At 41.3% G+C, this 12,573-nt stretch overlaps 1 protein-coding gene across 3 annotated transcripts in view; it reads right to left on the bottom strand.

The window, feature by feature from the left end:
• Positions 1-12,573, bottom strand: part of Dtnb (dystrobrevin beta) — a 195,113-nt gene that overhangs the window by 167,386 nt on the left and 15,154 nt on the right. For all 3 annotated transcript variants that reach the window (XM_048353293.1, XM_048353291.1, XM_048353292.1), the window contains one exon: positions 5,883-5,950. In XM_048353293.1, coding sequence (XP_048209250.1) covers positions 5,883-5,950 — 68 coding nt within the window. The remainder of the gene's footprint in view (positions 1-5,882; positions 5,951-12,573) is intronic.

Below are 12,573 nucleotides of genomic sequence, written 5' to 3'. Positions count from 1 at the left end.
ACATATACAGAAAACGGCCAGAAGCGGCGCTGTGGCTCAAATGGCAGAGTGCTAGCCTTGAGCAGGAAGAAGCCAGGGACAGTGCTCAGGCCCTGAGTCCAAGGCCCAGGACTGGCCAAAAAAAAAAAAAAAAAAATTGACCTCTCAGGGGAATACAATAGCTCAAAAGCTATGTATGGGGCTGGGGATATAGCCTAGTGGCAAGAGTGCCTGCCTCGGATACACGAGGCCCTAGGTTCGATTCCCCAGCACCACATATACAGAAAATGGCCAGAAGCGGCGCTGTGGCTCAAGTGGCAGAGTGCTAGCCTTGAGCGGGAAGAAGCCAGGGACAGTGCTCAGGCCCTGAGTCCAAGGCCCAGGACTGGCCAAAAAAAAAAAAAAGCTATGTATGTACGTTCATATAAGACTACTGTCGACATATTGTCTAATATCGACATTACATTTAAAGCCCTAGACAAATTTTCTTGGGCGTGGCCACATGGCTACTGTATATGTTCTTGATACATTGTATATTGTATATTTGTCTACCTGACCTAGAGAAGGGAAAGAAAAACAGAGCGTAAGATATCACAAGAAATGTACACACTGCCCTACTACGTAACTGTACCCTTTTTGCACAACACCTTGTCAAAAAAAATTGTGTTCAATTAATAAATAAATTAAATTTAAAAAAAAAAGAATGCATGCAACCGATGACATTTTGGTTTGATGGAGTGTGTGAGACAGGGCCTTGCTATGTAGCCTAGACTGGCCTTTAACTCTTCATCCTCCTATCTCTGCCTCCCCAGTACTAAGATTATAAATGTGTGCTGCTGTGCCCAACCTGATCTGTATGATTTTTTTACTGTATTTATCACAGATCTTTAATGTTAAATAATTAATTAATTAGTTTTTAAAAAGACAGTATCAGCCAATGTATGCACATGTGTATGTATTGCTAGAAGGCAGTGGTGATGACACAATATCTACTACTGTAATCAGAATGGAAGATAACGACTCTCAGCGTTAATTAATATAACTACTGCTTGGTTGCTAGGTTAAACACACTGAACTGCCAGCCCTACTCCATACTTACTGCATCAAATACTTAAGGAGAAGTTGGACACAATGGGTTATACAGTAGTCCAAGCCACTGAAAGCTCCCTTGAGCCTCACTTTGCAGGCAGCAAAGTGAGAGCATATTCAAAGCGGGGGGGGGGGGGGGGGGGAGACAGAGATACTAGTAATCATTTTCAACAAATGCCCCAAGAGAGTTTTATAATCATGCTAGTTTTAGGAAACAAGGAATTACTCAGCTCAACTAAAAGGTCTAGCTCATGCATTCCTTTCCAATTTCACCTCATACTCAATTCCTATCAGTCTAATAACCAGATTCACCCACAAGTGCCAAGCTCTTTCACCTCTGGACCTTTGGGGGAACTCTGCACAGCTCTTCGTTTACCTCGTCACCAGGTTCACAGCCTGGACCTCACATCTTCCAGCCACTCCTCCCACCACAGCTCCTACTGTTCTATCCTTCCTATTTCTGTTTCCAGCTAGGTCCCACAAAGGGAGAAACCATGCCTGAACCTAGGATGTAACAAAGCTAGCTCCAGAAATACTTAACTGAGGATTACAAACACATGAAACTAGAACTGTTATATAAACCCAAACTACAGGCACAATTTTAGACATGGCAAAGCCAGGGTGACAAGGAAAGGATAAAGCAGTGGGGAAGAAAGCTCCTTTCCTGTGTATAAGAGCCCCCGTTAGCCTTCCTCAGGTAGGGCAGAGGATCCACATTATGCTCTGAGAGCCACAGGATTTAGTAGAGGTGACCATGAACCAATGGGAGAGAGGAGAACAAGGTGAATGTATTGAGATGAAAAAAAATTCTAACTGGGGAGGAAGAGTGAGGACGAGAGGAGGAGACTGCAGACCCAACAGACTGCTACAGTTTGAATAGGGACTATCCCCTCCAAAACTCAGGCTGAAACTTAATTCTCACTGTGAAGTATTAGCATTGTATAAACTTAATCTAACTATGGCATTTAGACTGAAAGGTGATTATCACTAGATAAGGTCATCAGGTGGAGCCCAGAGACTCCAGAAGATACACATAGGAGCTTCTTGTCTCTTGCCACAGGATGCCCTGAGCCACCTCAGCTCCCTTCCAATAAGAGAACCATCCCAAAATGTGACATCTTTACCTTGGACTAGAACCATGATCCCAAATAAACCTTTTCTCATAACAGCAGAAAATAAACTAAGACATAGTCTTAGTAGTTGTAACATTTCTGAAATTGTCTGAAAATGTTTGAAGGCATTTCTAAGGGAAAAAAAAAACTTCAAAAAGTATTAGCTCAAAAAAGTAACATAAGGGGCTGGGAATATGGCCTAGTGGCAAGAGTGCTTGCCTCGCATGCAAGAAGCCCTGGGTTCAATTCCTCCGCACCACATATATAGAAAAGGCCAGAAGTGGCGCAGTGGCTCAAGTGGCAGAGTGCTAGCCGTGAGCAAAAAGAAGCCAGGGACAGTGCTCAGGCCCTGAGTCCAAGCCCCAGGACTGGCAAAAAAAAAAAAAAAAAAGGAACATAAAAGGCATCCTTATTTTTTTCTTAGCAGTAGGAATAACAACCTTAGGGATTAGGGATGAAGCCAGAAGTCCTAGCAGTTAAAATTAAGACTAGACTGGAAATGCCTAGCATGTACAAGGCCCTGGGTTCAATCCCAGTAATACAGTAAAGGAGGGAGGGAGCAAGGGAGCAAGGAAGGGGAGCCAACCTAGAAAGACAAATCTGAGAGACCCTTATTTCCAATTAACCAACAAAAAGCCAAATGTGAAGGGGTAGCTCAAGGGGTAGAATGTCAGAAATGAAAAGAAAAGGCTGAGGGAGAGGCCTAGAGCTCAAGCCCCAGTGCCAACACAAAAGAAAGATGGAAAAATTGATTTATAGTATATTAGGTATGCCAACCAGAAAGAAGCTACTGTAAGAACATTAATACACAATAAAATAGACACCACAGAAGAAAAGAATACTAGTAAAGAGGCTGCCTATATAGGTTGAACATCCATAATCTAAATTCTGAAAGGTTTTGTTTTCGTTTTTGCCAGTCCTGGGGATGAACTCAGGGCCTGGACGCTGTCCCTGACCTCTCTGTGCTGAAGGTTAGCACTCTACCACTTGAGCCACAGCACCACTTCTGGCTTTTTCTGTTTATGTGGTGCTGAAGAATCAAACCCAGGGCTTCATGCATGTGAGGCAAGCACTCTATCACTAAGCCACATTCCCAGCCCCTGAAAGTTTTTGAGCATCATGATTTAAATGATGTCATTCATAATGTAAATGGCCAGGTAGAGTGGTATATATATTCTGTAACCCCAGCACTCAGGAGGTAAGAGAATCTGGAATTGGAGATCTCCCTGGGCTACACAGCATTCTAGAAAAAGAGGGAAACACATGAGAAAATTAAAACAGACAGGTTCCTTAAACCTATAAAGACCACAAAACTTAGAGCAAATATCATTCTTCGCAATATTAGACACATTCCTGTTAAATACAAAGCAAGACAAGAAAGTCTGCCATTCCCCCCAACCCTTTAAGCTGAGGCTCCATCCAGTGTACTGGGTTAAGAAAAAGGTAGAGCCAAATTGTCTGTAAAAGTGATACAGTTACCTACCCAAGTAAGAAAAATATACACTAGTGGGGAAGATGAATATTGATGAAATAAATTGTTTTCATGAAAATGGAACAAGGAAATTGTTGAGGCTTCTTTGTTTGGAGAAAGTAGGGAAGAATAAGAGGGTGAGAATGCAGTATGAACATGTGTGGACACTGAGGCAGAGAAACAGAGACTGACTCCTAAGGTTATATAGCCAGTAAGAGACAGAACCAAGATCCAAACCAGGCAATCTGACTGCACAGCCTGGACTCAGAGCCTCAGTGATCTGAGGATCAGCTCCAACACTCATTTATGATGTGAACTCAGCTGTACTGTGATTTGATTTCCTTGAAGTTGAGTGAGGTAGAGTAAGTGTCTGGCACAGATGACTAGCAATTACAGACTCAGAACTACAAAAGTCTTTAAAGATCACCCAGTCATTATGCCAACACGCCTTCTCCACCATCTCTAACAAGTAGGTCTCTAGTCTATACTTGACAGGACAACAACTCTGCCACCCATGACTAAGCCTGTACAGCTCCAGCTCTGAAGTATACTGAGAGATGTGAACATCTCCTGGGACTTTATGCTTTGGTTTTCATACTGTGATGTGCAGAAATCTAGAATTCTCAAAGACTAACCCAGACTGGAATCTGCCTCCTCTATCCTGCTTAATCCATGCAGTACTAATTTTGTAATACCCTTACGTTGAGGAGTTTATTTGGGCTCTTTTGAGGGGTGAGGGGAGGGTTGATATCATGAGGCTTGATCTCAGGGCCTAGGTGCTGTCTCTGAGCTCTTTTGCTCAAGGTTAGCACTCTACCAGTTTGAGCCACAAATCCACTCTGGTTTTCTGGTGGTTAACTGGAGATAAAGAGTTTCTTAAGAGACTTTCCTGCCCATGCTGGTTTTGAACTGTGATCCTCAGATCTCAGCCTCTAGTATCTAAGATTACAAGTGTGAGCCACCAGTGCCTGGCTTGTTTTGCCTCCAAGCTATATACTACTTGAGCCACACCCTTGGCCCAAGAATATAATTTTTTAAAAGATTCAAAATTGGGTACCATTGTTCATTCTCTTTTTTCTCAATATCTCTAGGTATTGTCTTGATATTTAGCCCCTCTATCTTAGGACTGAAATCTAGTGGAAGGCAATTTATATATTAATTAACTACTTACCACTACCTGCAAGCTCATGGTAACAACAGTTATACCAAGAGGTCTAAATTAAATGGTATGACTTCAAAAAACAAAAATCACCTGGTGCTGGTGGCTCATGCCTGTAATCCTTGTCACTGAGGAGGCTGAGATATGAGGACAGAAAAAGTTGTACATGGCGCTGTGGCTCAAGTGGTAGAGTGCTAGCCTTGAACTAAAAAAAAAAAAAAAAAAAAAAGAAGAAGAAGAAGCCCAGGGATAGCACCTAGAATTTAAGCCCCAGGACCAGGAAAAAAAAAAAAATCACTCTTTCTCTAGGTTACATTTCTGTCTTAGTATGCATGACCATGCTTAAGGAAGTAACTCAAGTCAATTCCATGAAAATACATCCTCTGCTTTGGGGTTGTCCTCCAGTTCCATGATACTTTAACTTCCATTCATCCACTCTAAAGATTCAAACTGTAAAACTTCTGATTAAAGCTATGACTTCATCAAAAACAAACAACAGCATATACATTCAGCAGGGAGGAAAAGGAGACCAGGAACTACAGACTCACGCATTTCTTTCTTTTTTTTTTTTTTTATTCGCTTGGGAAAAATCCTTACGAGTTTATTTTTTTAAAAAAAAAAAAATATATATATATATACTGAATATTACAGTGCCTTAGGGCTAGCCACATTTGGTCTGTAATGTCGTTTATTTCTTTTTTCTTAGGAATTTGACAATACTTTTCCTTAATTATATCCAGAATTGTGTTACAGATGACTTGTGATTAATATATGTTGAAGCCATGATTATCAGAAAACTTCTCATATTTATTTATGGATGTCATAATATTCCATACATTTTCCCCCAAAGCTAACAGTATATAACACTTTGATATATTGTTTCTAGAACATTCGATCATGCATCCTTTAGTTTGCTTTTACCAATGTTTCATAACTTCTGAAAAGTTTATTCTTTTTTTTTTATTGCCAAACTGATATACAGAGTGGTTACAGGTTCATACTTTAGGCATTGAGTACATTTCTTGTACTGTTTGTTACCTCCTCCCTCATTCTCCCCTCCCCCCAGACTCACGCATTTCTATGAACAGCTGCCTCTTCTCTGCCATGGTCTTCCGCTTGTTCCCACCTTCCTCGATCATCCTGGAGACAAGAAGACACAACGAACCACTGTAATCTCACAAGTCAACCAAGTGCCTGTTGTAAAACTAACAGGAAAGCAGGTTAAATGTGTATATTTCAAGACAGCGTCAAAAAAAAAAATCAACATGGGAGACTGCTGCAGAAAAGGTAAATCACTGTCCCTTTAAATATTAAACAGTCGGGACTGAATGAACTTATGGATATGTTTATAATGCTAAAAGTACAAGGCTGTCTTTATTCCTAATTTGACTATTTTCTCTGTAGAATCCTGGATTCTATCATTATTCTTTTATACAAACATCTCACCAAGTATAATTTCAGAAATTAAAATAAAAAGCGGTAGCTGGACACCTGTGGCTCACACCTGTAATCTTAGGAAGCTGAGATCTGAGGATTATGGTTGGAAGACAGCCCAGGCAGACAAATCCTTGAGATGCTTATCAACAAGTATCCAGAAAAAGCAAAAACTGGAACTGAAGGTATGATTCAAATGGTAGATCAACAGCTATGATTGAGAAAGCCAAGTGAGAGCATGATGCCAAACCCCAGTAGGGGCACGCGCGCGTGCACACACGCGCGCACACACACACACACACACACACACACACAATGAGGAAGGCGAGTCCAGAGTCCAGCTTACGGAAAGATGCTAGAAACATGTCAGTCAAGAGGCCAGTGAGGAAGCAGTTATGGAGGCTGCAGGTGCTGCCTCTGCATCACCACACTCCCTTTCCCCAGCATGACCTTTACCAGCCCCCCGGAAGGCAGGCTTCTATATTCTCACAGCTGCACTTGTACCTGCAGATTTGCCTTCAGTTGAATGAACCTCTGTAACCAAGAAATGCCAGGGAAGTTACTGACACTCATAGGGTCCCCGGGCAGCAGTGGCAGAGCACTGACTGATGCAATGTCTTGGTAAGACAGAGCACATACCAACTTACCCATGGACATTGCATGCAACTACAGAGTCTGTGCAGAAGGAAGCTGAAGTAAGCATCAGTAGGAGGACTAAGAATACAGAATTCGAGGGACCACTGAATAGATGGGAGATTTACCACTTTTCTCTTGTAGTCAGAGTCCAGAACCCCCAAGTTGAGCATTGTGGGACCCAACACAAAATCCAGGAGAAACCTTCTACTTTGCTCACAGAGGAGAAAAGAAAAGTGAAACGGATACAGTGGGGAAAATTCTAATGTTCCTCTCTGCTTCTAAATTCTCCCCACCTATCCAAAAGGCAATCTCATAATGAAGGCAACAGAAGTGTAAAAAAAAAAAAAAAAAAACTTGTACAAAGGTATATAAGTCAGTAGGAAGGAAAACTGTTCACAGTTGACATAATTATCTACACAGAAAATTCCAAAGAATTTGGCAAGGGAATGTGGCTTAGTGGTAGAGGGCTTGCCTAACACACACGAAGCCCTGGGTTCAATTCCTCAGCACCACATAAACAGAAAAGGCCAGAAGTGGTGCTGTGGCTCAAGTGGTAGAGTGCTACTAGCCTTGAGCAAAAAGAAGCTCAGGGACAGAGAGTAGGCCCTGAGTTCAAGCTCTAGGACTGGCAAAAAAAAAAAAAATTTCCCCCCCCCCAAAAAAATCTTTAAACTTAATAGCAGTTATAGTAAGGTTTCAAGATACAACACAAAATTCTTTCGCCTTCCTATATACTACCAGTAAACAAGTGGAATTTGAAGTTCAGTGCTAGAATAAAAATAAAATTGCAGGGTGACGGAACAGAAGACACTATAGGAAAGGAAATGCACTCATTACCTGACTCATGTCATTATCATCCCTCTATACATCACTTTATAATAATAAGTTCATTTTTAAAAATAAAAGTAAAACTACAATACTGTTTGCATTAGCACCCCCAAAATGATATTTTTTGTTAATTTAAGTGGTTTACAGACGTTACAATTCCATGAGTCAGTTAAGAGTACAATGCTTCTTAATCAATGTCACCTCCATCATTCTCCCCCATTTGTGCCCATCCCATCCCTACCCTCAAGTTACATAGTTCAATTTCTACATAATTTACATTGAATATATAATGACTGCACAAAAGCACAATTCTTAGGTATTACTCTACCTATTTTGTGTACAAGATCAATATAAGAAAAACTATCAAACTCTGATAAATCAAAACAGAACTAAAAGATAACTCATGCTTTCTTCTGGTTGATTTCCCTAGGTCATTTCTATCATTTGGATACAAGTTCTCATCAAAACTGTGTTCCGAAAATAGTTTCTTTCACTCTCTTCATTCACTTCATAGAATCTTTTCAGAGCATTTTGACAAGGTTGAACTTAGGAAAATTTTTTTTTTAGTATTTCATGAGTTTGTTGCTGAAAAGTTACTTGCTCAGTTTGGTTTGGGGTTAAGATACCAGCCTCTGGTAGGAAGTTTGTTGGTATGAAGGCATTGGCTAATAAATCAGGAGCTGATGTTCAAAAGGACCCCTGGAACAAGTCCTAATGACTGCAGGATCAACTCATTTAAGTCTGAAATAGAATGTTTAAATGATGGCCTGTAGGAAATGAGTTGGAAATGCTGGAACCATCCTGCAGGGTGTTGAGAAAGGAGTGAGAAGCACAACCTGCTCCCCTCAGGCTTTACCAGCTCCAGGTACACGGTACCTGCAACTGCTTTAGGTTTTTGTTTGATTTATTAATCTGAGGGGTTTTCTCTAACCTCTGAAGTCTGTTTTGTTACCAAATGCCAAACCTGCTAGACTATAAACCTACCATCCCTAGAAACTTTTTTTTTTTTTTTGCCAGTCCTGGGGCTTGAACTCAGGGCCTGGGCACTGTCCCTGAGCATCTTTTGCTCAAGGCTAGCACTGTACCACTTGAGCCACAGTGCCACTTCTGGCTTTTCATGCTAGGCAAGCACTCTACCACTGAGCCACATTACCAGCCCCCCCTAAAAAACAGTCTTAAGCAATGACTGATGTATATGTATGTATATAGGGATGTATTATGTACTATTGCTGCCTCAGCCCTCTGAAACACATGCTTTGCCCAGCGTCCAAGATTCCTAGTGGGACTAAACTCCAGTTACCACACTGGTAACAAGTGTGATAACAAATGTCTTATTTTCTATCTTCAGGTTCCTATCTCACTTCCCACTCCTCTACCAGTTTTATCTAGGATAACCTCTGAAATATAACACGCACACTCAAATCTTTGTCTAAGGTCAGGTCCTGGGGGAATTAAGATATCAAGTCTTTTCATTTCAACCAATCTTGTAATCCATCTTGCATAAATCCTCATACAGTCACACATAAACTAAGATGACTATAAATGATTTCCTAGGCCAATGCTTTATGTATCCCAATATCTACATCATTGTAATTATGCTTTTAACAGTTCCACATACAAGAATATAAAACTGGGCTGGGGATATAGCCTAATGGCAAGAGTGCCTGCCTCAGATACACGAGGCCCTAGGTTCGATTCCCCAGCACCACATATACAGAAAACGGCCAGAAGCGGCGCTGTGGCTCAAGTGGCGGAGTGCTAGCCTTGAGCGGGAAGAAGCCAGGGACAGTGCTCAGGCCCTGAGTCCAAGGCCCAGGACTGGCCAAAAAAAAAAAAAAAAAAAAAGAATATAAAACTATTACCACAGAGGATTATATGCCCAGGTCACTCTTAACCTTGAAGATGACCTTGAAGATCAACACTTCCTACTTCCTTCTACGTGGACCCCTGGCACTCTGCCTTTTCTTAGCCACAATCCAGAGAAAACCAGTACCTCTCATCATCCCCTTCATACACTAACTCAAGCCCTGCCATTTCCTTCCTCACAATCACTCTCATATCCACCCTTTTTTCCCATTTTACTGCCAAAAATCTTTGTCCACATTAATGAACAAATAAAATCCTATGACCTCATGACCTCAGAACTCTCCACCCCCCTTTTCCTGCAGGTCATCCTGCAGACATACAAAGAAATAGATCCACTAGGCATATTTATTTAAACATTGATCTTTAATGGATCACCCCACTTAGGCAGCTGTTTCTTTCCACCCAACTTAAAGAGCCACAGCACAGACTTCAGTTTACAAAACATAAAGAACACAAGCTTAGCTATTAGAATGTAAGCAAAGCATCTTAAATCTGAGAGACTGAACCTGGAATTTCCCACGAGTCAGCTGAAAGTCCTAAGCCCAAGTTGAACTTATTAACTGCTCTGGAAAGAGCGTATGAGGGGAATGAAAAAGATCACATGGGGAAAGAACCTGTTTTTAAAACATGTATCCAGTAAGAACCTGTATTAAAATTATGGAAAGGATCTCAAAACAAAAAAATTAATAAGGAGAAAGCCTAATTAAAAAAAAAAAAAAGAAGAAGAACAAAAAGGCCAGGTGCCGATGGCTCATACCTGAAATCCTAACTACTCAGGAAGCTGAAATCTGAGGATCCTGGTTCAAAGCCAGCCAGAGTAGAAAAGCCTGTGAACCTCTCTCTTATCTCCAAATAGGCAACCAAAAATGGCAGGCGTGGAGCTGTAGCTCACATGATAGAGCACTACCCTTGAGCAAAAAAGCTCATGGACAGCACCCAGGCCCTAAGTTGAAGCCCCAGGACTGGTCCAAAGAGAAAAGAAAAAAAAAAAAAAGATTAAAAGATCTGAACAGATAACTCACCAAAGAATATATAGAGATAGTAATTAAGCACGTGAAATGATGCTCAACATCACTAATTAAAACAATATAGAGATACCTACATATCTATATCAGAATGGCAAAAATCCTAAAAACTGATTATATCAAGCGAGAAGTATGTAGAGCAAGAAGAGAACACTGGACTGCTGCTGGTGAGAATGCACTGAGGGCCGCAGGGGAGACTCCAGGTGATTATCACAAAGCTGAGCGTCATCTTTCTACATGCTCCAGCAACTGCAATGCTACTCATTTCCCCAACTGAACTAAACATGTATGTCCACGCCAAACCTTGTTTAACTTAGCTTTCTTCTTAAGTGCCCTTTCTTTTTAGATGCCCTTCAGTAAGTGAATGTATAATAAAGCAGACATGTAAGACATGTCTTCCAGACATGTAAGACTGTAGCAAGGCGTAAAACAAATCGGAGGGAGTTTAAATGCATATTGCTAAGCGTAAAAAAATCTGAAAAAGGCTACATGTTGCATGATCCCAGTTTTGTGACCTTGCAGAGAAAGCAAATCTATGACAGCAGAAGTGTAGGTGGTTGTTAGAAGTTTAGTGATCATGGGATAAGGGCTGAGTAGATGGAGCACAGAGGCATTTTCAGGACACAGAAACCATTGCTAATGGTAGATTCAAGGCACTGCATTCACCTTACTGTATGCAAATTTCCCCAATTTTCCCAAAACAGAAGATTCCAGGGTAGGGGCTGGGGATTTGGCTCAGCGGAAGAGCCTGGTGAGTGCAAGGCCCCGAGTTCAGTCCTCAGCTCTGGAAAAAATAAACAACAACAACAGAAGATTCCAGGGTAAAATGCTAAAAATGACCAAACAATCAAATTATATTAGAAACATTTTATGTGAAACAACCTCACTGCAGAGTGCGGGGGGGGGGGGGGGGGGGAGGGCGGGGCGGGGAGGGGAGGGGGAAAATGCAGAGACAAGGACATGGGGGAACAGTCCCTCCAACCACGTAAATAACTAACTCGGCAACACTTCACCTAACAGTGACAAAACATACCTTCTTTTCAAGGGCACCTGAAACAAACACCAAGAAAGACCTTATCTTAGAGCAAACAAACATCAACAGGTTCATAGGAACTGACCAAACAGTACTTAAACTAGGATTCACAAAGAGACCACTCAAAGAAACCAAAAGCTGGTTCTTCAATCAATAAAGATCAGTGGAAGTGATAAGCAAGATAAGGGTTAAAAACAAAGGGTCTGAATTGCTAATGTCACTACTGAAAGGGTACAGAACCTACTAACATCACAATATATAGACTATGGAAAAATCTTATCAAAAGCCATAAATATAGCAAGTTATATAAAGCTAACCAATTGTTAAAAAAAAACAAACCACAAATTACCCAAGCTTAAATAATTAGCTAAAAAAACATAACTTTTTAATTTGGGAGTGGGATTGTGGGTTTGATTAAAGGCCTAACACTTTGTAGGCAGGTGCTCTGTCAGTGCCCAGCCATCTTCGCTCCAGTTATTTTTGAGAGTCGGGCTTTTTGCCCTGGCTGACCTCAAATCAGGATCCTCTTGATCTCTGCCTCTTGAGTAGCTAGAATTACGGATGTGAGTCAACATCTGTAATACCGAGTGACCCTATAGCTAATAAACAGATTGAATTTGTAATTATTTTTTTAACTTTGGAAAGGGAGTATCTAGACCCAAATCTCTAAGATCTCGTTCAGAAAATGAAACACAAGGAAGCATTTCCCAGCCATCACCAGATACCAAAATCAAACAAAGGCAGCACAAAAAAGAAACCGCCGGGGCTGGGAATATGGCCTAGTGGTAGAGTGCTCGCCTTGTATACATAAAGCCCTGGGTTCGATTCCCCAGTACCACATATATAGAAAATGGCCATAAGTGGCGCTGTGGCTCAAGTGGCAGAGTGCTAGCCTTGAGCAAAAAGAAGCCAGGGACAGTGCTCAGGCCCTGAGCTCAAGG

This window comes from Perognathus longimembris, chromosome 8 (genome assembly GCF_023159225.1).
Source record: "Perognathus longimembris pacificus isolate PPM17 chromosome 8, ASM2315922v1, whole genome shotgun sequence".
Lineage (NCBI taxonomy): Eukaryota > Metazoa > Chordata > Mammalia > Rodentia > Heteromyidae > Perognathus > Perognathus longimembris.
Note: the sequence above shows the minus strand (reverse complement) of the source record. Positions and strands in the feature narration are given on the sequence as shown.